The sequence below is a fragment of the Amblyomma maculatum genome, chromosome 1 (assembly GCF_055883805.1).
Source record: "Amblyomma maculatum isolate TAMU_Amacu chromosome 1, ASM5588380v1, whole genome shotgun sequence".
In the NCBI taxonomy this organism is placed as follows: Eukaryota; Metazoa; Arthropoda; class Arachnida; order Ixodida; family Ixodidae; genus Amblyomma; species Amblyomma maculatum.
The window spans coordinates 338,920,563-338,944,708 of record NC_139344.1 but is presented as its reverse complement, the minus strand read 5'-3'; the positions used below and the strand labels follow the sequence as shown (position 1 = coordinate 338,944,708).

Below are 24,146 nucleotides of genomic sequence, written 5' to 3'. Positions count from 1 at the left end.
TTGTTATTTTTTAAAGAAAATGTGCAAGCAACCAATTTGTTATTACCTCTAGAAACGTCACAGCAGTGCACATCGACTTAATTCTAAATTCTTTCACAAGTTCTTTATGCTTGAAGCCATACCTCAAATTATTCTCCCAGCGGTCATGTTAATCAGTATTTTGATGACTGGAAACTGGAATTTCTTAGCATTATCGACCCTCAGCAAAAATAGGTGGCATAACTGTCCCTATCCCGCATTGTTTTCAAAGTAGCCGCTGGAAGTCGTGAGTTAGCAGCAGAAAGTGTCGCGCATCGCAAAAGGTTCCAGAATACGATCCAATCAAGCGTTTAGGAGCAATTAAACGGCATGAACGTGATGGAGACGTTATGTGACAATGCAGAGAAATAACAAAAAAGACAAATAGTTTCTCTTTCTTCATAATATGCCCATATAAGACGACACTGAGGACAATAATCACCGGCTATGGCTTTGTCGAAAGTGGAGCTCGGCGTTACTTCAGCCTAACGAAGACTCTGGGTCTCTGAGGTGCATAAGACAAATTCTTATTATCTGGTGTCATTGCAAGCAATGATGACATTGGGCAAGGCGCAAACACGACAAATCAGGACGCAGCACCGTACGGAGGCACACGAGGTACTGAGACCAACGGAAAATTCAGGGTATCACTCCGCGTACTGGATGTTTGCTAGCACCAAATAAATAAATAAATAAATAAATAAATAAATAAATAAATAAATAAATAAATAAATAAATAAATAAATAAATAAATAAATAAATAAATAAATAAATAAATAAATAAATAAATAAATAAATAAATAAATAAATAAATAAATAAAAACGGGTATTAATTTTATTACGAATAATTAAGTTTTCACAAAAAAAGAATGTCAATGAAATCTGCATGGTCAGATTATAGCATTCCCTTAGGACATGAAAATGCGGCTGTTGTTGCGTCAGACACGGCTGTGCTACACTGTAGCCGTAGCGGTTGTACACTTTGTCGACGACGTCCCAGTAAAGCCCTCAGGTGCAAACAGACGCCTCGGCGTCGCTACTCATGTGGTCGCATACCGATACGAATTGACGCGAAATTGTCCTCAATGTCTTCTCCGGGCTAGCAGAGCAGGCGAGAAGGAATGAGAAGAGTGGAAGACCTATAGGCTAAAACTGCGAAAGCATGCGTGTTGTTCAAGGATGAAGTCGACGACCCGTATTTGGCTTTAGCGCTCTGGATTTGGCGTAGCAAAACGACGTAGCGGTGCCTCCTTGCCGAAACACGAAAAGGTTGGCGATGCGGCAGTTGGCTTGCACATAGCGAGGTGTATTATTTTTTAGCAATTGCATATACTTTACACCGGGCTCTCAACATGCCGGTCTTTGCGGCCATCGTCAACCTTTTCTTTTCTCGGCTCGCCTGATTTTGGTTTTGTGCTCACGTGAGACACGAGTACGCGACCGAAGCGGGAGGATATGCAGCAGCAGACTTGCACTGTTCGGCGTGGAATGGGGTACACCGAGGCCCAGCCTCGCTTATCGCGACAACAACGGCTGCTGAGCGGGTGAAAAGACGCGGTGTCAAATTGAGCTGCTGGTGGCGCGAGAGGAGGCCGCCGCGGCACTGTTCACTTGCTCCCGTGCGCGGTTGTTGGATTGCCTCGCCAGTTTGCACACAAGCCGCCAAAAGACTCCCTCTCTACCTCACCGGGTACAGTCGTTCCGTTCTACAGATTGTGAGTGTGTATGTGTGTTTGTGTCTGTTTCTGTTGATGACGGTTGTATAGCCTTTCTCTTCATCACAGTGTTGAAATGCGAACCATGGGGCCGCCGGCGCTGGCGGCGCCGCTCGGTGCACCACTTGCGACCGCAGCGCCACTCGCGGCGGAGGCGGCGGCGGCGGTGGGCGAGCCCATCGCTAGCGACGTGGAGCAGCCGCCGCCACCGCCGCTCGCGTCGTTGTCGGAGGACGGGCCGACTCCGGCGGGCGGGTAGCTGACAACCGCCGTGGTGACGCCAAGCGGCGGACCCCCGGCGTGCGAAGAAGTCATTGTCGTCACGAGCGGAGCCGGGTTGTTCAGACTCGACCGCGACATGGTGACGACGTGGTGTGGCGGGGGTGTCAGCTGCTGCTGGTGGTCGCTAGGGGGCGTCCGGTTCGGCAGTCGCACCTGGATGTCGTTGAGCTCCTCCTCCTGATCCGAGGTGCCGCTACCTTGCTGCTGTGGCAGTCAGACAAAGTTTGGACGACAATAATTAGCCTCCTGTGATGCCTGCCGCGGCGGGTTAGCGGCTGACCCCCCACCCATCTTAACGTTTTAAATTTTTACACCTTTCGTGGTGCTGCGTTTAAATGTGCCAATATTTTTGTGGCTAACTGGGCTGAACGCTTTATAAGCAAGTGCCCACTACAAAAAAAGAAGCATCCCTGTTAAATAGGAACAGGTGGCGTCCTCCTAAAAACTTGGCTTGGAAATACGAGACCTGTGCTTCTGTCAGAACGGTCTTGACTGCGATGTTGTTAATCATGCAGTCGGCATAAGAAAATTTTTATGCCAAGTACACAGAGGCAATAAACCTTTGCTACTTTCGAATATTTAAAGACTTACCGGCTGTAAATAACAATTTTAGTGGACAGTTAATGCTGTTAATAACAATGCAATTTGTGGACAAAAGGGGAGACAGGCCGCGTAAACCGGAAAAAGGGGGTTGAGGAGGAGCATTCCAGAGAAATGAGTAAGGTGGAAACATCTACCAGGCCTCTCTCGGGGAAGGGGGGAGGAGGCAAACATGCTACTGGTAAAGACCGGACTAAGACGGCTAGTAATCAGTATGCCACAGCAGCAAGAGCAACATCTAGGAAAAGGAATCAAACAACGAAGGCACGGGGAGCTCAGAGTGCTCATGCCATCTAGTCTAACACGAACAGCGCTTGCAGACGACGCGGGACGGCGCATGTATTACGTGTGAGCGTGCTGCCTACCTGAGCTCCTGTTCGCAAGGCCCCGCCACGCTCTTTGCACGGCGCGCGTGAAGCGAAGCTCGCTCGCTTCGACCTTTGACCTTTAATGACCGTGGCTTGCAGTTTGAAGCCGGTGTTCAGCCGGTCGAAGCATCCGGGGGGCGAAGACGCGGGGAGCTTATTTCACGCCTCAATTCAGCACCCACGTGCATACTTCGAGCAGAATTCAGCCGGCCGACTTCGTCCGGTGTTATTGAGAACCCACTTTCTTCGCCATATCATGGGTGCCACAGGGACAGGGTTTGGTCATGGTGTCAAGAGTAACGTCTTGCTTAAGGAGCCAAACGGTTACTCTCTGAACTCACAACACAGTCCGGTCCGCTAATGGCGCATCTCAGGTATATCCGTTGAGTTTTCGTCTTTCGCGTTCCAACATAGGCCGACGTACAGTGGAGCCTACGCTGTACAGCCACAGCCATTCGACTACGTAGAACAATTCGCTCACGCGCGCCGGGCAAAATTTGTGGCGCCTGCATGGGCATGTCGGAGCGCATTTATTTGTCAGTGTGTGCGCCTGGCAAACCATAGGTGATGCGCGAGATAAGTCAAGTATGAAGCCTCATGTGATGTGATGTGGTGCCGAGAAGTGAAGTCGCATGGACAAGTGCTAGGAGCGCCACTCGGGACAGCCAAGTACGCGCGCTGGTGTTGGAAGGAGCGTGGCCTTTGGTTTAGTATCTTATTTTATTTCCTAAAGGAAGGCGAAGAGAACGAGCAGCAGGCACGGATTTGTACTCAGGAGAGTCATGCCACATGTAGCAACCATGCAGTAGTGATGCAGGAAAAAAATACAGAAAACATCGAGCAAATAACAGGTCTATCAAAACATCATGCCTTAGGTTTAGCTGCAGGTTCATTTCTTTTGGGCAGTGTTTAGTAAATAGGAAGCTGCACATCTCTTGTTTAACCTGAAATTATACGTGTATATTTTTATCGTATGAAAACAAGTATATCGTTAGCATCTAGATAGCGAAATCATCGTCGCGCGCGCACAAAACAGAATGCAGTTATGAACAACCTATTATCCTCCGTTGTAATATGAACAACAACGATTCGCGTTGCGCAATGTTTTTGTGGTGGAATAGGTTCATTTCTCGAAATGACCTGCGACCTGCATTAATGGCAGGAGATAATGGTGATGCTGATGTTGAGAGGCGACGGAAAACCAATGTATGGCTACACATATATAGGACGACTCGTGCCTTAGCCTCTGTATAGGAAAACGCTATTGTTGGCTGGTAGGGCATTTGGACACTAACTTGCTCTTTCTTAGATTTACGGTGTGGAATAAAAACAAAGCTGAAGACGAGGGTTTTCCCATTTTTGCGCGAGTTTGCGAAAATGAGCTAAAGTGCACCCTTTTGTCTAGTTATGGTTACGAAGGTCACCATTCAATTAATTCCGTCTGCAGGCAGCATGAATAACTGCTTTTATTGAAGCACCCGCGTCATCGCATGTTCCAGGTGAAAACGCAAACAAAGTGACGCTACAAATGGTGTTGTTAACCGCATATGAAACAATTGTTGCTGATACTTTCATACAGCTGTAACAGGCTCACAACAACCTTCCAATTGCTTAAAAATCCACAGGTAGCAGCTCGGAGGAATGTTTTCTTATTTGTTTCAGCACATTACGCTTGATTTTGAGGATGAAATCTTTAGCATAATGTCGCCTTTAAAGATGATAACTGTCTTTTTAACTGTTCTGATCTGTCCCACGAACAGTACACTGTTGAAACTGAAAGAGAAATGTCAAATTAAGCATGATTCACTGTAACACGGCTTTAAGAATACGTTATTAAGGATATTTGTAATCCATGAATTTCCCTTCCATGATGAAGAAAGGAAGCTAGGTCAGCATGATAAGCGTCGAATATGTAAACTGTTCTCAGCCAAATGACTACATGTACTCCTGCTGAACTTCCGGCTTATCAGAACAGTTATTTTAAGTAAACAGTGCACACTTAGACCGGAAGCTAGGTCAGCATGATAAGCGTCGAATATGTAAACTGTTCTCAGCCAAATGACTACATGTACTCCTGCTGAACTTCCGGCTTATCAGAACAGTTATTTTAAGTAAACAGTGCACACTTAGACCCATAAAGCACCGAGTGCTTTGACCTACTTTGAGTGTGTGGCTGCGTACCGCTGTTCTGTTTAGTGTAACAAGGCCCTTCCTGTTGAGCTCGTATGGGGATATCCTTCTGCCGCGCCACATGTTGACGGAGAGATGGATAAGGCTATGGAACACCGAGCATCAGTGTACAGCGTTCCAAACACAATGCACCAAGACTGGCACGGGGGTGAGTTTTCTGGCAGCAGTGCTCGATACGCGACGCCTATACGCGCTCTGAAGCCTGAAAGAGCTCCATGATGCCGAACGTGAAGCTTCACGTGGCTGCACCTCTCCTGAAGGTGGCGCCGAAACGACAGGACATGCTCTTCTGTCCGCGTCCTCCTGCTCCCCACATCCCCTCTGGGCGTCGTCCTGCGGAGCGCGGCGACGGAACGCGTCTCCTCTGGTGAATTTTAGATAAGTCGCGAATGACTGCACGCCTGCAACGCGGGGGCACGCCGCCTACCACCCTTCCCAGGCGATTAATAATGCGTTCTCCGATTAGGCGCGTCTTCAGTGCCGCCGCCGCGCCACCTCTTCCCCATCTCCGTGCGCCACGGGATAGCACGCCTCGCTTCGCGAACGGCGTGCACTCGAGCGAGCCCCAAGGACGGGAGGCTTACGCTCTGCCTGAAAAGTTGCGCGCAGCGCTCGTGCATGAGCTCTTTGCTTTCAGAAGCGCATGAGGGTGCCTGGTGAAAACTGTTGTTCGGTTGGGAGACGCCATTTTGTCTCCCAAAAGCATCGCAGGCCTATAGGCACGAATTGCTCTCGTTCACGTGAAATATGGATTGGAAGCTTGGAAGATGTATGGGACAACTTTGTCCTTAAAGATCCGAAAGTACGGCCTCTCGGGATAAATTTTAATTTGGGACTCAAAATGACGTAACTGCAGTAACCTATCAATAAAATATATACAAACACCTTATAAGCCGCACTGTAGTATATAGCTTCCATTCGATAATATTTGCAGTTTCGCGTGACCGTGCTAAGTTAGAAGCGCGCTGCTTGTAATCCCACAAGTCCTGAGGGCGCGGACAAAAATAAATAATAAAACAAGCAAAAGCAAAATGCGCAGCTGAGAGGAAGTGCTGTGTGACATGCCCATGTATAATGAATTGCTATTTGTGTCGCTGCCCAGAACTATCTTGTCGCCGCGTATATGATCGCTGGAATAAACTAGCCAGCCGGATCTACTAGCAGTGTCTCCGCGAACGCGTTCAAGTGCACAGCCACCTACAGGGCGAGCTGGCAGCCTTCGATCCTGCGGAACATCGATCGATGATGGACCAAAATGTCGCGGAAAACGGCTCGGAACATTATTTCTGCGAGGGATCAACGTGCACTCTGAATGAACGAACGGGCCAGCCATGATAGTGTTATGCGGTAAGGCACGATTAGATTCTGTGCTAACGCGTGATAAGACTGCATGCTCTCTGGCACTGACCGCTTGTCCAAGTGGTAGTGCCTTTAACTTAAGTTCTTGCGTGCTTTTAGAGACTCAGCTAATTTGAAAAGGCAAAGCCGTAACAACATCCTGAAGCAGGAATTATGTTCGTTTTCGCAGCCGCCGATATGGAGCTTAAAAGCGACACATCTGGTGTCAGTCGAACAAGTTTTCTGGCCATTAACAGAGCTTGATGCAAAATTTGACAAGCTAAGTGGCGCTAGCGTCTCAAGGACTTCGGTCGTATTGAGGAATCTATTCGAAACAGGTATTCTCGTAACTAAAGGCGTTCGAAATCGTTGCGCTTGTCACAAATCACCTGTAACGGGCATGCAATTGCAGAAAAATCTCTGCCACTAAATTTCCAATACATGCGACGTTCCAGCAATATTATGTTCTCTGTACAAGATATTTTCTGGCAACGAAGCGCAGTGTTAACAGTACATGCTGGTGCAAGATTTGCGCTTTTCGTCACACCTAAATTAGGTATTAAGTACCAGCTTGGAGGTCTGTGAAATTAAACGCCAACTGAAGAAGATTCCAGCACCGAAGAGCACATGAAACGCACCTAAGTCAGAAGAGAAACTGGAACCAGCTATATATCGCTGATAAGGAGTCTGATTCGCAGCATAGCGAGCAAATGAAGGAAATGCCGATTCGAAGCATGCATTTCTCCACAGTTCTCGGTGCTAATTGAGCGGCTGAGGCACCAGATCTTCCTTCAGCCTGTCCTGCGCGAAACTGTGTGCGTGCACTAGAAAATCGACATCGACACGTGGTCATAAGCAAGATAAATGGAAGCGTTTTAAGGACAATGTATGAATAATGCTGCACATAATGCGATATATGGATGGGTTTTGAGAAGCCTTACTTGGCGGCGGAACAGTGCATTAGGCGTACTAAAGCGAAGCATTTCGTGACCAAGTTTACAACAAGTTCTTAGGAAGATCACCTCTCATGTTTCCAATGTTCAATCAATGCTAGCAAGCGAACAATATCTTCATGAGAAGATGAGAAGAGAAAATAAATAATATAGCTGGAATCTTTTACTACACAGGGCGACAACCCGTTAGTCACTCGGCATAGCTTACATAGGACAGGAGACGCGACCGGGACAAAACAAGGCCGCCTCCACAAAGGGCAGTGAAGGCACGACAGAGTGTGACGGGAGTCTGTGCTTAATTCGCGGCTCTCGGAAAACGGGCACGGTGGCAGCCTGGGAAGATCCCTCGCATGACGCCTGAAAAGGACCCTAAAATCCTGCAGGACGGCTTGCCGCTTAATACTGTCAGAAAGCGCTCCACCTCAACCCACCTGAGGAAACACAAACTAGTATTCCGCGCTTTTCAAAGAAACATTGGTAAAAAAAAAAAAAAAGGAAAAGCGCTCCTCGGAAACTACTGCTCCTCAAGTTGTTAATATTAGCTCATGCGCTGTCGCACAACTAGGAATGAAAGCTGCACAGGTTTGACAGAATCTTTGTGGCTGACAAAAAAAAAAAAATAAATAAAATTTGCAGTCCGGGAATCGAACCTGAAGCAAGCGCTTGTCCAGAGCAGTCAGTCTAGAAATTAAGGTAACCAGGACGGCTTGCAGAGGTAGCAGGGCGCGGCTGAGCTGATCAACAGCTCGAAGAGGAAACGTTGTTGGTGCAACTTTAGATTAACACGCACTTCCTCTTTGCTTCTTCATATAGCTCCTGCACACACGTTCTTGCAAGTCAAACAATTTTGAACTCCTCCTTTGTTCTTAAAGGCTTCCTTTTTCAGCAAGGAGTGCGTGCCTAGACTGAGCTCAGGAAGATAAAATGCCGGTCGCTGGACTTCAATGCAATGAAGATGGCTTGGCTTGCATCCTTTGAAAACTGAAGAAATATCCTGCTAGATAAATACAAAAAAAAAAAAAAGAAGACCGCGGCTGACAAGCTCATAACGGCAGTCCACACGCGACATAAATGGCGAGAGCTGAAAAGCGTGAATATTTTCTCCCGCCCGCTTTCGGCACTGGCGCTAGTAATATCTCCTGGCGTGCCAACAAAGCAAAGAATGACTGGCTGACGCACAGAAAGAAACGCTTGGCGAAACACGCAGTGGACTGGCGCTTATGCGCGCACAACAAAAGGCTAGCTCGATTCGCGAGAACACATAAGCTTATGATATTGTTGCGTGGCGCCATCCTGCGGTCTGCAGAGAAAGAAAGGCGCGGAGTTTCTGAGAAGGAGTTCCGGCCGACGTCTTCGTCGTGTTCTGCAGCCGCGCAAGCATTGTATGAGCGGGTATAAAACGCGCACGCGCAAGCCTTTTTGTGGGCCTTTCACGCCCACTGAACAGAAGAAAGAAAGAAAACAAAGAGAGAGAGAAAGAAGAGGAAAAAAAGATGAAAAACGAAAACACGCGTGCGCATCAGGAGCGACGATGGCTCAATGAGATCGCCGCTCACCTCTGCTCGTCTTGCCGCGGGCTCGTTTGCCTTAGCCGCGTAGCTTGGCGAGGGCACAAAATGTCACCGACAGCGCCGCTAACACACACAACGATTGTTTCTTCCCTTTAAAAAGTTCTCGATGTCCGAAAGCGCCCTTTTCAGTCTTGCTGAAAAGAAACCCCACTAATGCGCGAAAGAGGAGATATTGTTACTGCTAGGAGCAGTTTCCGAGAAGCACAACGCTTTAGGCTGCTTTGGGTGAGTGCCCCAACGCAGGAAGAGGTAATGGCGAGCACCAAGACGTTCGCCGACTGTGCGTGCCGCCCGACGATCGCTCGAGGTTCGGTGGACGTATTGCTTTGACGATGGCCCGTTGTGTTTGAGCATGTATGCGTTTTGCAGCGTTTTCGCAGTGTCCTCATGACTCAGAAAGCGCGACGTACTGGCACTGCAATATACGTTACTGGCTACACAGATATCCTGAGTATCTGCAGTATATTGTGAAGGAGGATAAGCATTTGCGCTAAATAGCCAATTAACGGCCATAACACAGTGATAAAAAAGTTATAGAGCGTGTACAAAAGTTCATTCCAAAGCCCAAGAGAAATCGTTGTTATGCGATTATGAGTGCGCTTTTTCAAAAACGTTTCCGCTTGGTAGTTTCATTTTTTTCCATACAGTGCTTCACTTCAAAGATGATTTCTGAACTAACGTTATTCGCCAACAATTCGTGTACAAAAAAAGCCATGTATGAGTGCGAAGCTTGGCGTAAACTTCTCAACTATTCCTTTTCTTATTTCAATTGGGAGTGATGTGAAACATTTTCCTGCGATTAACAATATCTTCATAGGTCGAGAACTGCTTTTCTAGCATGTCCAAAGAAAGATTGGTTACGCTAGGTTGCAGTCTTTGGACGGCCGATTAGACGCTTGTTGCTAGGTCGCCAGAGGAATCATCGCTGTAATAGTGTTCGCCTTACGTAGTGACGTGTTTTAGCGTAGTACAGTAACGTGTAGCGCAGAAAAAAAAGGCGAAGTGTCTGCAGGCATGGAACTGTCATTCTGGACTCATCGGTCGGCGCAAACGTGATCAGCTACTGTATAGTCTGCGTGCAGAGTACTTGTATAATATATAACATAGGCGTTGGACTTTCCGGTTTAAACCAATAAAAACAGTAAAAACACGCCGAATTTAGGTTTATAAATGTTGCCCTAGCCGTAAAAGAACAGTATTCAAGTCCGGCTTTCTCGGATAGTACTTTTTGACTTCGAATAACTGTGAAATACTGTGGCATACGTTTATGAACACACTGATGAGAATGATCCAGCCTTCCAATTCATAGCAATATATTGCTTTCAAGACTTGCCTTGCGCTCACAGCGAAAATTTATGACTGCCATAGAAAGCCAATACGACACGGTTTTGGGAATAAACAACATAAAACTACAAGCACGCACTGATCCGGCACTCATCCGGCAGCTCATGCTTCCTGTCTATTTTGTTGCAAAGGTGGCTTCTCCGCACTATGGAGCATATTGCAGCAGTACACCCTTTACAGGCGCAGCATGAAGTAGCTTCCGTTATCAACTGCCGAGTTGGGAGCTGAAACTACAAAAGACCACTGAAACAGCCCGCAAAGAAGCATGTCACATTGACACACCTTGAAAATGAGATGCTCGGGTAAAATCAGGCTTTTCTTTAAAAAAAAAAAATGATTAATTGACTTTTTTTTTTTTTCGTTCCAGTGTGATGACCGAACATATCCGCACGGGCGGAGGGAGCGTTGCGGTGCTTGTGCTGCGGCTGCGGCCGTGGAAGTGTGCGAGCGTGTCTGTAGCATCCGTCGTATGTGCAGCCGTGACGCGTCACTGTATGTCGTCAACGTCATTTAACGAGTAGCGTCATCGTTCAGCTTGCCTCATTCAAGTGTGCGTTGTGAAAGCGTGAATGCACGTCGATGATGTCATTCAAATGTGCGTCCAGGAAGTGTGTGACTGCGTGTTCGTGGTTCACACGTGCCCGTGGCTCTCCCAAGTGTCCGGTCCCTTGCACTGCTGCCTCTTTCATTCTTCCCATCTTCGAACATTGATGTTTCCATGTTTTGACGCAGATGATCACTAGTTAATGTAGCGCCAGGTTACTTGTAAAGTATGGTCTAGAAACAGCGTACAGGAAATGAAAAAAAAAAAAAACGTAGCGAGTAAGTTAGTGATAAAACAAAGCTCATGCAAGTTAGGTCGACGGAATTTGGTAGTCCTGATTCAGGAGCATAAATTTGGTTCCTACTAGACAACTATCCGGATATAAGTAAGAATATCATAACTATTCTATTACGCTTCTGCTGATGCTCAATAATACTTCGGTGCACCATTAGCATACCACTTGTACTGTCAGGCAAAGAATATTGTCAACGTGGACATCAAGAACATAGTAGGTTATACTGACACAGGTTCTCTTAAAGATGACTTGGTAGAGCTCATTTCGCGCAGCAGTTCTCATTGTTCCATACTTGCCACATGGTGACGAGGCATAATGAGTAAATGGCTCGGGGAAATGCGCCGCGTCTTGTTTCAATGCATATGTTGTTTCGTATGGGGCAAAATATTTCTCTGGTATTTACAGTGAATTTGTAGACGACCTATTTCAACTGAGCGGTGAGCTCGAATAAGCGCAATAGATCATGTTTGCGACCAAAATAATTGCGTCGTGACTGTGTTCAAAGATTGAGGAGGCAGCAGTGGTGGGACCCGGATGGCGGCAGCCGTGAGTGAAGAAGTCGCGTGCGGCGGCAGCGCGCGCTCTACTCACGCAGAGCTGAACAACCCAGCGCGTTCTCCAGTGGCGGCCGACGGGAAACAGCCGGATGCGGCGCACCTGCATCTGCCGGGGAGATGGTGATCGGCCAGCGTGAGCGACAAAACACATTACACGACGCGATGCGCTCGCCTCACGCTCAAGACTGCACTCGCAGGTCCGGTGATGTGCGTGTAGTAAAGTGTCCCAAGTTTCCGACATTTTAAGAAGTGTTGCTTTCGTCGTTTTTGCCCTCATCTGATTGGCGGAAACGCCTGAACCGGAGGTGGTGGCAACTCAACTGACATCCGGTTCCCTTGTTCCCACCATTCAGACGACTCGATGTGAGGATGAAAACGACACTTCTGAAAACAATACTATCTCGTAATATGAACCTAGGTGTGCCGTAGTTAAGGGGTTGCTTTAGCCAGTGCAATAAACTTGGGGTCAATAAAGACCATAATTTTTCAATTGAAAGTGCTACTATGCGAGAAATATTGCCACAAAGTTCAGTCTAAAACATTACTTATACTTTTGAGAAGATGCTTTTAACGAATCCCGCTTTATAATTGACCCTGCCTTGTCGGTATTTCAATGATCTGTCTGTGCTTGAGTCGAGCACGGTAGTAGTGGTGGTGACACATTCGGCCTCTAGTAGAAAACCCTTAGTTACCCGGACGTCACCAGTAACATATCTGTGTTTCACGACGCGGCTGCTACGTGACAGGACGGATGACATCTGTTCGCGTTTTTTTTCTCATTAAAATGCTACTCACTCGCTTCACGCCAAAGAAAAATGACTGCAGGTAGAGGCAGCTTTATCAGGATGTTATTTCCACAGGTGTAACAGACATTCGTATGTGGTCGCTACCATATGACGCTGTAATGAAGCAAATAGTTTGTACTGGACGTTGTGAAGAGTCGCTATACCCATGTCTACAGTGAAGGTAACTAATACCGCAACGATTTTCAGGGCAGTAATCTTAGGCTCCTTACATTCCTTATGCTCCTTATCTGCATTACACATACCCCTGTGCGGTTTTTTAAGGGTATTGTAAATAAATTCATCTATTGAGGAAAATAGCTGAAGCGTCCTTGTTGCGGCTGACTGAGGGCTAAGCTAACGCCGCTTTTTGTTTTGCTCAGAATAAATTGAGATGTGTATGCTTCTTTTTCCTCTTCATAAATCATTTTATAACAAAATGACTAGTCGGCCATACTGTAGAGTGTAGCTTTTTGTAAACTCCCCTCCTACAAGAGTTCATAAAAAGCGGTTTCGTCACTGACTCAGCACCTTTTATGATCAAGCACAGTCCAGTTTTTAATCTGGGCAGTTACCCAACTGTACGCATAAGTTTGCACCTGCTCGCAGGAAAAATATTACACAGCGAAAGCTCCTCAGTTCATAGTACATGGATAGACACAAGCTTGTAGGAAGAAAAATAATATCTTCGCGTGAAGTCCAGCCTCGCATTGGCTTTTTCGCGACTGCGGTAAGCAACTGCATGACAGCGGATTCGCAGGACTGAAAAGTTTAACGACACTGTTCTTTTTTTCTCACGCAAGAAGCAAACAAGTATGAAAGCAATCATTCTTGTTTACTCAGCTTAAAAGTCGCATTAGAGTGTTTGGTTTAGTAGTGAGTGCACCGGACTAAGGCTCCGTAAACTAAAGGTTTCCACGCTAATTATCAAAGTAGCAGTGACTCCCACGGCGCGCTTTTGCTAGCCGAACTCCTCAAAGGAAGTAAACAAAGTTACTGTGTGAAAAGAAAAGAAGTCAGAGAGAAGGAGTGAAGACCCTCCAAAAAGATTAAGATGTGAGCCTGGCTACGGGTCTTCAATGTTACAAACATGATTGCTGTCGTGGAAGGAACCTGCTGAACGAACGGGATTCAGTACTGTTGGTAACAAAATATTTTACATGATCGGTTACGCAAGGTGTGTGCCTCTCAAGGCTTACGAGTCGTTTGCAGTATATATATTCGGGGAGATTCTGCTCTACAACTGCTGCACTACACAGCTAGTCACAACCTGTCATGCACATAAAAGGACGATCGTCTGCTAATTGTACTAAGGTGCGAGTGCAAAATAGTGCGCACAGCAGCGACAATATAGTGTGCTTCGAATACCGGTTAATACTGTGTCAGACAACCTTTTCAATATAGCAAGCCACTCAACAAAACAACGCATAGAAGCAGCTAATATCTCCCGTGTACTGCTTCACACACTAAAGCTAGCAAATATTTTCGACCAAAGAGAAGAAAAAAAGTTGGTGTAAGCAGAACAGCTTCTCTGAAAAAGATTGTCAGCAAATATTTTATACGCGACAGGACTTCCTGGTATCTCGTTTAGAGGTATTATTGAGGTCAATATGCTGTTTAAAAAGAAAAAGAAAAAAAAGAAGTAGGACGACTACTACAGGAACGAGGGATGGGTCATCTGTAAGGCCCGCACTACAATGCAACCCAAAGTTGTTTTTCGTGCCCTATTTTTCCCTTAGTTCCTTTCAATTTTCCAGTTTTCTACTTTTAGCATGTACCAACTGGCCGAGATAAGAGCACTGCAGTAACAATAATAGTGTGACAGCGCTGTTTTCTCCTAGCAGAGTCTTATAAAATACGGTTAGCACCTCAAAATTCACGTGGCTTTAAAATTTGAAGTTGATTTATGCAAAAATACCGGAACAGTGTGCTACATTTAGTCACTATTTTTGGCAGGAATCATTTCTGAACGCCATACACATGTGGGTATGAATGTGCTGTGAAATACTGTAAGTTGCACGCAACTGCCGTTCATCACTACTGCCATCGGCGATGGTTGCCTAGTGAAGAACAAAGAGATAGTACGGCGTTATTTAGTGGAACCACTGCTATCGACCGTCATTCGATTAATCAAAATGGGTCGCATTGTTCACAATGCATGAAAAATCTGGTTGAATACTACACGGGATGGGACATCTTTGAAATATCAACGGCAGCTATTCCAGTGATGAGAATTGGTAACAACGGGTGGAGCCGCTTAGAGCTTCGTATTTGTAGCTTCCAGGTATCGAAGCTAGTCTCATTGTTCTGGACGTACGCGCTCAAACCCAGCGTAGTAAAACGCGCCATCTCGTTATCGTTCGCGTTTATGAAATAAGGACGGACCGCCATAGGCCAGCATCTCATATCGCGAACCGATTCCGCGTGTAAGTTTACTTCATCATTGGACTTCGTGCGCTTGATAGACTAATCACTAACTGGACTTACATGAATAAACCAGAGCCTACCCAGTCCAAGAATGGAAACTCACGTCTGATGAAGAATGGAACGAGGGTCGTAAAGCTTAAGGTTTCTATCGCCCTCTTCCATATTGTGGCCACACTGCAGAGGCATTGGTGCGCACTAAACCTGTTTTCCCTACTCCAGAAATTCATATATAGTGCGTGCGATGACCTAATTTTGGTGAGCTGGCGCCGATGACGCCAAGTGATTGTACATGCTAACAAGGCGACCCGCATTTACTGGTGGCAAAACTGCCTATATTTAACCAAGCAGGGTCATAAGGCTGTGTATTTCGGGTTTAGTGCGAAACGGTAGTTAGGAAGCGATTCAAGGCGTTTGCATGCTGGCGACATCGGGCGGATTGAAAGACCGCCAGTCTCAGGCACTTAGCGAAGCTCAGGCGCCGGAAGCTATTATGCAACACTAGGTGACGCCATTATTAATTTTCGCGAAGTTACTGAGCCGCTCACTTGCGTTCGCGGAAAATGTGGAGTTTCTCTATATTATCATGCCAACCGGCATGAGAACACCCTTCACGGCATTCTTGTTAGGTGCCTCGCGTTTATGCAACAATCTTTATGATTATTAAACAGGAAACAAAATATTATAGGCGAGCTACTATCAGACTCAGCAAGAGGTGCGGTATTTGGATGTTTGTGTGTCTCTTTTGTGCGAGTGACTGCCACTAGCATGTGAGCGCTGAAATGTGTGTGTGTGTTTTTTTTCTGTGCTTCGAGTCAATGTGTGTTTTTATAAAGCACAAATGGCAGACAAAGAGGGATAGCAACATTGAAATTGACGAATTACCGCTTTCATAACTGGGAACGCGCATTGAAATCCATGTTTGAGGCTGGATGCTACGTGTCTGCGAATCGCAGCAAAATTTCATGCGCAACGATGCAGCTGAGCTGATTAGCTCACAAGAAAAAAAAAAAAAAAAAAGCAAAGGTTGGTTTTTCTACCGGAACGAAAAAGCAATCTCTCTGGCTTCGATGCTTGCGTTTAGGTGCTTCTGTTTTTATAGAAATAAAACCTTGAGCAAAATGAACGCCAGCTTTGACCACCGATGCCGACAGGTCGCAAATAAATGTGTCACTAAGTTCTAACTTCATGGAGGTGTTGCCGAAACCTAACTGCTCTTTTGCAGCTGATGCGGCGTAGCTAACCAAAGGATAGCTTTAACAGCGACGCGTAAGATGATTAATACAACGCGAGAGGAAATAAAACCGGCTCGGCTGGTGAACAAGGCGTCGCCTTGTTCGGTGCAGTATTCACAATGCCTCCCGCACGGGAGAAGAGGTCGAGATGGGCGATTCCCTTGATTCTCACTCCGAAGCAACGTCGACGTGGTACTGAAAAGTGAGGTATATCAGGCGTGTAAGTTGCATGGGGTAGTGCGTTGCAGAAAGTCTTCGAAGCACATTCTCTTTTGCTCTTCCTGCGCTGTCGGCTAGCCGAGATGGTGCTTTTAAGCTGCATTGCGTAGCTGTTATAACAGGGGCAATATCTGTCTAAAAGTGAGCTGAAGAGCATCGAGTGCCAGTGTTAGAAGCTGATCGAATGTCAATGAATGCGGGCATACGAGCTCGATGGACTTAGTCTTGTTGAGAAGACAGAAGTAAAAAAAGAAAGAGGTAACATGCTCAGGCTTTAGGAAGAAGCAGGCATGAAAAAGAATGGATATAAATACTATTTAGTAGTAGTAACAAACCTCTGTATTCAATTGTAGGGTGGGTTAAGCTGCGGTATGGTCCCCCCTCTGAAAAGGGCCCTGTCGGTTTTGGTCAGTGATTATAGCTAACGGAGGGGAGCGCTTAGGTAGAGGTTGGGCTCTGACCTGGTACTTCTTTTTGGAGCACCTACGGCCGCAGCAGGACTGGAGCAGCGACTTGTCCTCGGATCCAACGGACGGCACTGGCGACAGCGGTGGGGTCGAAGACGGACGGTTCGGTTGCCCGTTGTACGGAACTTCTAGCTCCACGAACTCCCGGTCCTGTCGGCGGCAACCAGGAGAGAAGCGTCAAAGTCACAGGAAAGATAAAGGGCATTTCATACTATTCCATTAATAATAAAAATACAAGGATAGCGGAAGAGGGAAAAAAGAAAACGTCTGGTGGCCTTCTTTCATTTGGCGATCAATCCGCTGAGAGCATTGGAGGCAACATTCGCAAATAGGAGGCAACATTCGATAGCTCTGTCGTAACATGACTTTTCTGCAATTATGCATTCTGTAGTAATTTTCTGTTTTAACAACACAAAATTCTGATGTTACCGCAGAAATTCCTCGAGAACATCAACAGTATGTACATTGAGTGGAGCAAAAAACGTTAGAGGGACTCCTCCCCCCCCTCCCCCTCAAGAAAAAATACGCAAAGGAGGATGGGAGAGGAAAAGAACTGTACCAAAAACGCTAGGAAACATTTGGTAGGTCAGACTTTTCTGTAATTCTGTAGTCTGCAGTTCTGTAGTAATTCTCTGTTTTAACTACGCAAAATTCACTACGGAAATTCCTGTTTTCACTACATGTTCATGGTCAAACAACTGACAGAACTTCTGTTCTGCCAACGGATAACTTTCTGTAGTTTTTTTTTCCTACTGGGCGCAGTGAAGGTGTGTCTGTTGACGTGTTTCTTACTGCGCTGACAGCTAGCCCTCTGTCGGTGGGCTGTGTGCCAGTGAGAATCCTCCACCTTCCAGTGTGGAGGGTGGATCGCAGTGGAGCAGAGTACTTTCCAGGCACTTACCGGTAAAAGTGCCTGGAAAGTACTCTGCTCCACTGCGATCCACCCTCCACACTGGAAGGTGGAGGATTCTCACTGGCACACATTTCTATTCTTCAGCAAAGAAACCACAGGCTGGTTCTGACAAGGGGTTTTACTTCTCAGAAACCCGAGTGCACGTGGCGCCGCATCCGCTCCCAGCATTGTCGAAAACGGACAATGCTGGGAGCGGATGCGGCGCCACGTGCACTCGGGTTTCTGAGAAGTAAAACCCCTTGTCAGAACCAGCCTGTGGTTTCTTTGCTGAAGAATAGAAATGTACCTCGTGGATCGCAGTGGAGCAGAGTACTTTCCAGGCACTTACCGGTAAAAGTGCATTTCCCACATAAAAGTATCCACTCACTCCCACGCTCGAAAAGCTTTGCCCATCACCCACACAACCAAATGCAAAGCGCCGCCGACGAAAACGTTGTTCCGACATGAGGCCTGTAATACTGACAAATTCAAGACGACGGTAAGATGAAATTTAGAGATGCCATGGGAAAGCTATCAATGTAACCGCGAAATATTTAAGCCATTAGTGCTAACCCGGATTTGTCGACACATATCGTATAGTCTTCCGCGCATTTTTATTTTTTCAGTGCTCCTGAGCAGTGTTGACACAAATTTTAAGATGGTATTTGAGTGCCGTACTCGTTTATGCTTACTCTGGTGAGAGCTAGCGGCTGATTTCGGCAAAAAAAAAAAAAAAAAAAACGTCAACAAATGCGAGCTGTCAACACGGGACATCCCGACAGATACACTCAAAATGCTTATTCGCGACAGGCACGGAATAAAGTGATACCTGGGACTGTACATCTGTTTCTTGAGTTTTTGAACCTTTATTTTTACAGAAAACCAATTACATGATGGTCTGTTCAAGACTAAAATAGAACGTAAGCATGCGAGAGTAATAATGTACATGCAGAAAAAGATATGCAGCGCTCTCAGTTCGTTTTCTGTCTTTGTGAGTCTCGCACATTTGCGCTGTCTCTTTTCTTTTCATTATTATGCTTCACGTCTAACTCAAAAATAAATTGGTTTTAATAGGGACCTTCTTTCACATTTAGGAGCGTAAAGGTAAGCGTAAGTGAATGACTGTTTCGAGTTAAAGGCCAGTAATAGTTTCCTGCGTTCCTCAAGCGCTGCTCTGAAGTCTCAGTTAAAACTGCCGACAATCAAGGCCAGCGTTGCAGTGCGCCAAAGAAAAATAAAGGTCTGACATTTTTAGCAAATACAAATAAACAAAACAAAATAAAACAACGCCATTTAATTTGAGTGTACATTCACCGGTATCACGCAATGTAAACGCAGGTCATGGCTTCCTTCAACTGAATATGTCAAGAGATCGTCATAAATTCTCTCACAGCGCACCTCGCTGGGGCCAGACGTGCATTCCGCTTGCTATTTAGTTGATTTTTCTCTTACCAGGCACAGCAATTGTGTTAGGAAATCGAAATTTGCCGCAGAAACGCAAGATGAAATTAAGCAAGAAGCTGACGCTAAACGTGGGTTTAAAATTCAACGTGCGCTTGAATTTAATGTGGATTAAAAAAAGAAGGACACTTTCGGCAAGATGTAGGTAGTATTGAATGTCGTGCACACAGTGCTCAGATAGCAAGACTTCGCCATATTAGTTTCCCGCAAAACGCTAAACCCTAATAAACTCTAGCTTTTTACTTCAACTGAACAAGAGGGCTAAGCGCAGTATCTGTCTCTAAGTGCTCCTGGATTTGGTCAGTGGGCCAGGATTCCTGTGGATAGCACCTATGGGTCAACAAGCACCCTCTGGACACAACATTTCAGTACCTTTTGGCAATCCGCTTTCTAGGGGAGAGCGCAAAGGATAAAATTACATTGATCTGAATGAAGGCGCTGATTAGGTTGGTTTGTTGCTTGGTTTGTAGGGTTTAACGTCCCAAAGCAATTCAGGCTATGAAAGACGCCGTAGTGAGGACTCCAGAAATTTCGACCATCTGGGGTTCTTTAACGTGCACTGACATCGCACAGCACACTGACGCCGCTCCGTTTCGCCTCCATCGAAACGCAGCCTGCGGTGGTCGTGATCGAACCCGGGTACTCCGGCACAGTAGTCGGACCGCGGTGGGGCGAAGCGCCGATCAGGGTATTTCTGTGAATGATTCTGAAAGTTGCAGTGGTGGCATAACAGAGTGTTTGCACATTCATCCCTGATGCCAGTAATGGTGTTGGGTGGCACTCACTGTCACTACCATTAAAGTATAATATGGTAGCGGACCCGGTGTAAGTCAGCTGATGGAGCCAAGGAGTAAGCGAAGATTGACGTTTATAATCCCACCAGTGGCATTTGGTTGCATCTTCTACTTCTAGAAAAGTTATCTCGTACCCAAATGATTATGCAACTAACTTGCTAGTCTATCTAACACTGACTCTCAGTCGTTACTGGTAGGCAACGTAGGCGCCAAACTGGAGCCAGTTTTGTGGTAGTTACTGTAGGCGCTTAACTCGAGCGTCAGTGCTTTCTCGAGGTGGGAGGGAATGCTTACCGTGGTCTTCTCCAGACAACGCAGCAGATGGTGATGCTGCAGCTCGAAGATGTCTTCAGGGCTGTCGTCCAGCTCCTGACCGCTTTCCTGCGCCGCCAGTCTCGCCTCCACCGCTTTTTTCTTGCTGACGAACGCTGCCCCACTGGTCGCCTTGGCAATACGGATGCGTGCCATCCGCGCTTTCTGCGAGTGCACAGCGCGCCGCGCACAAGCTCAATGCTCGGGCTCATATAGAGAGTGTGTCAGATGACACGACAGTGCCCGAAGAAGACAAACAAATGCTGGTATTTAATAAGACCCTTGAAAGCATTTTAGAAAACGGCAGCAGTCATTGGCTCGTGCACTGGCGTGGTCTTGGCGACATACTAAACTGCCCCTGACAGCACTGTGGTAGAAACATGTGGCACGATCCCCGTCTTTATAGAACGAGTGCCATCATTGGAGGTTTGCTTAAATATAAATGACGGTTGTTCGCAGAGGCTGAGACTATATAACAAGTGCTAGTGAAGCAGCGAATGTGAAATATACGACAGTCTCGACAGTACGGAAGTCTTTAAGTGGGTGCGTTACTTGTCGAAAACAAAGCCCACACAAGTTCTGGAAACTTGCCAGGCACTAAATCGATTCTTGAGGGCGCCGTAATTGCGCAACCTATTGTGACCTTTTAAGTACGGTCTTACCTCATATCTCTATTTTCCGTTAAGGTTTTCTTTCTACGTCCCTAGCGAAGGGTGGCCAACCTAACGAGGTCACCAAAATCGACACAGGCGGATAGAAACGCAATACAAAGCACTGAGTTCGACCAATTTAGTGTCACTCGAAGTGCCTGCACTTTACAAATCAGTGTGGAAACAGACACCGGAAATAACACAGAACAATAAAGGTGATACGTCGTACCCCTCTTCGACAAGCCCACGCCACAGTCAAAATAACAATTCTGAACAGCGGATGCGCTCAGCCGAGCGTATCAACCCTCTAAGGACATAACTGGCTTTACTAAGGTATCATTTTGTACGATACGAGATTCGTGGCCGCTGTCGACGACGGATGGGACACACTACTCCGATGCTTGCCAATTTTTCCCTGCATCCGCTCATACACTGATTTATATAACTGTAGGCGCTGCAGAAACGATGCACCAGAATAACGAGATAATAACGTCCGCATGCATTAAGCATCATATCGGATTAAATGGAACGCATACTACAGCGCGAGCCTGCCATTTGGCGAGACTTTGCAATGAGCTCGAAAGGAGCCGCGAACACCAGAGTTCCCATCTCCATGGAGACGCCGCAGAGGACGTCATCGTCTAGCCGGCTTCGTGAACAATTTAAGGTGCGTTCCGCGGCCGACCACACGCCCGACGGCTAGCAACTGCGCGTCGCATGCCAAGGTGCCCTCTCAGTTCTCCAAGCCTGAGGGGACCAATAGGAACGCGTATCCGGCTTAGGTCTACAAGGAACATGAGCGGATATTAATACCGCTCTTGCCCCCTGAACAAATTGTTGATTGTGTATCGGTGCCCCGTCACGTTTAAATGTCCTCGAAAACCTGTTTGATATCGATGGTTCCCTGACAGTCATGTTCAGGGCGCTGGTAGCGAATGCCGATAAGCCGGTGTAGGCAGCTTACTGAACATGTAGAATTTGTGCTCGTCTCTTACTTCTTTCATGATTCGTTACGTTTACTGGCAGGATGCATTCAGCTCGGAGACATCAAAGGGGTAACAGTGCGCTTGGTAAGCCTAAGCCTTCCTGCCAAGTAAAAGACGCTCATGAAATGAAATATAGATTGAACTAAGGCCAATGGGGTACGAACAGAAAAGCAACGCACGAGAGAGGTACCCACGTCGTTTAACGTAAACATTATTGCTTCGCTTGCTGCAGCATCCAGTTGAAGTGAAGACACTGTGAATCATTTGCACGATTAGGAAGAATATCTATCATCAGGTACTCAACGGAGCCCCTCAGAGCGAAGGGGGTGCATTCGAGACAGAAGCGGTCAGCCTGAGAAGAGTATAGTACGCACCTTCTGGGCCTTCCTCTTATCGGCCCTCTGGCTCTGGTGGTAGATACGGGAGAAGTTGGACACGATGACTGGTACAGGTAGCGCGATGACAAGCACTCCACTTAAGGAGCACACGCCACCGACTATCTTTCCCGTGATCGTGTCAGGCACCATGTCCCCGTACCTGCGTGGTGGGAAAGCCGACGCCGTCATCGCGTGCGCAACTCGGGAGCTGGTGCAAGGCGGCACTTCGGCGTGCCGCGAGTAATGTCACATTTGGTTTTTACCACTAAAGCAGATTTAAATTCACGGGTGAAGAGAGAGGCAGTGAAGATGCACATTTTCTAAGAGTTTCAAGGCGAGACCTTATAATGGCTCACACTGTCCGCGTTCGTTATCTTTTTTTTTTTTTGTTGTTTACTGCCGACTTTGATATGGGACAGGTACAAAACATAATCGCAAAACACGGCAGCAACACATTCACTGACGTGACAAATTTAAAAACTTTTTCAACAGCACCAGTTCATTAAGAACTCCAATCCATGTTGGCCCTTAGTTAGTGCGGTCACACTATAGTTGTCAACCAAATTACGTCATGATGACTTTATCAGAAAAATGAAATCCTGTCTCCACTGGGAATCAAACCTCCATCCCTTGTATTCTCAGCCGAGCGCTTTAACCAGTTGCGCCATGACCGTTCTTTTTTCTTTATTGCTGGTAAACAAACGTTCAGATAACAATAAAACCCGTCAGCCTGACTTCCGCTGACGTAAAAAATGAAAATTGCTTCATGCGTATCAGTTCATCAAATACACTTATCACGCAGGCGGCTCATGGAGTGCCAGGCAGATTTCCCGCATGTAAGCCACACTTTGAACAAAGTTTTCACGAACGGAACGAACATGAACATCTTTATGGCGCACTGCCATTCTGGTCAGCCAGACGCTGAGGAGGCTCAGGAGCATACACATGTCTAAAGGCGCATCATCATAGCTCTCGACAGGGAGAAACCTGATCCCGTGTGGCGTTATGGGCAACTGTTTCCTTAGGGCTCACTGTAAAGTGTCCCAGTAGAACATCCCAGCAGCCTATAAATACATGTTCGATAGTTTCTGTTTTCTTTTTTACAAAGTGAGCAATTAGTGATCCAGGGTACAAATATGTCTTTCTTATGCAGCCATACTTTTACTGGAAGCGTAATCGTATGCAACTTAAAGAAAAAATATTTAACACTAGCCCTTACTGGTATTCTCTTAACTATAACACATAATTCCCTGGGCTTTCACAGTAAACTGAGCTTGCAATGGAGTTGGTAACAGTTTATCTAGCAAACCTGAGTATAATTTCCTTCTCTTTATGGAGCATAAGTAATCCATATTGAACTACGCGTGCAATATGCGGAAGGAAACAACAACTTCGTGAAAGTAGCCAGTCACTCGGCCGCACATCAAATCGCTAGTAGTGATAATAAATTCAGGAAGCACTTTCGACACTCGAACTTGCCTTACTGCACGCAAAAAATTATCACCTTGGTCACGCAGGAAAAAAAGCCTTGACGCTATCTGCCTAATAAATAAATCAGAAAAGCCAAGTCCTCCATCCCAAACTGGATGAAAAATATTACTGCGGCTGACCAAGGATTGATCCCAATATGAATACCACAAATACACAGCGCCACGCCCGGGATTGTGAAACGCACATCATAATTCTGCGTGTCTACCGTGAGGAAGATGGTTAAAATAAATAAATAAATAAATAAATAAATAAATAAATCCTGTCTCCACCGGGAATCGAAC

The 24,146-nt window shown here is 46.4% G+C and overlaps 1 protein-coding gene across 2 annotated transcripts in view; it reads right to left on the bottom strand.

Annotated features, from left to right (window-relative positions):
- Nucleotides 1-847: 847 nt before the first annotated feature.
- Shal (Potassium voltage-gated channel protein Shal) overlaps nucleotides 848-24,146 on the bottom strand; it is a 203,054-nt gene continuing 179,755 nt past the window's right edge. Inside the window, exons 2-5 of one of the 2 annotated variants that reach the window (XM_084587120.1) lie at nucleotides 22,372-22,534; nucleotides 20,344-20,526; nucleotides 16,897-17,052; nucleotides 848-2,216 (exon numbers count right to left, since the gene is read on the bottom strand). In XM_084587120.1, the coding sequence (XP_084443246.1) occupies nucleotides 1,797-2,216; nucleotides 16,897-17,052; nucleotides 20,344-20,526; nucleotides 22,372-22,534 (922 nt within the window). In that variant the 3' untranslated portion in view covers nucleotides 848-1,796. Of the gene's footprint in view, nucleotides 2,217-16,116; nucleotides 16,412-16,896; nucleotides 17,053-20,343; nucleotides 20,527-22,371; nucleotides 22,535-24,146 lie in introns of those variants that run through there. The other variant, XM_084587121.1, reaches the window with a different exon arrangement.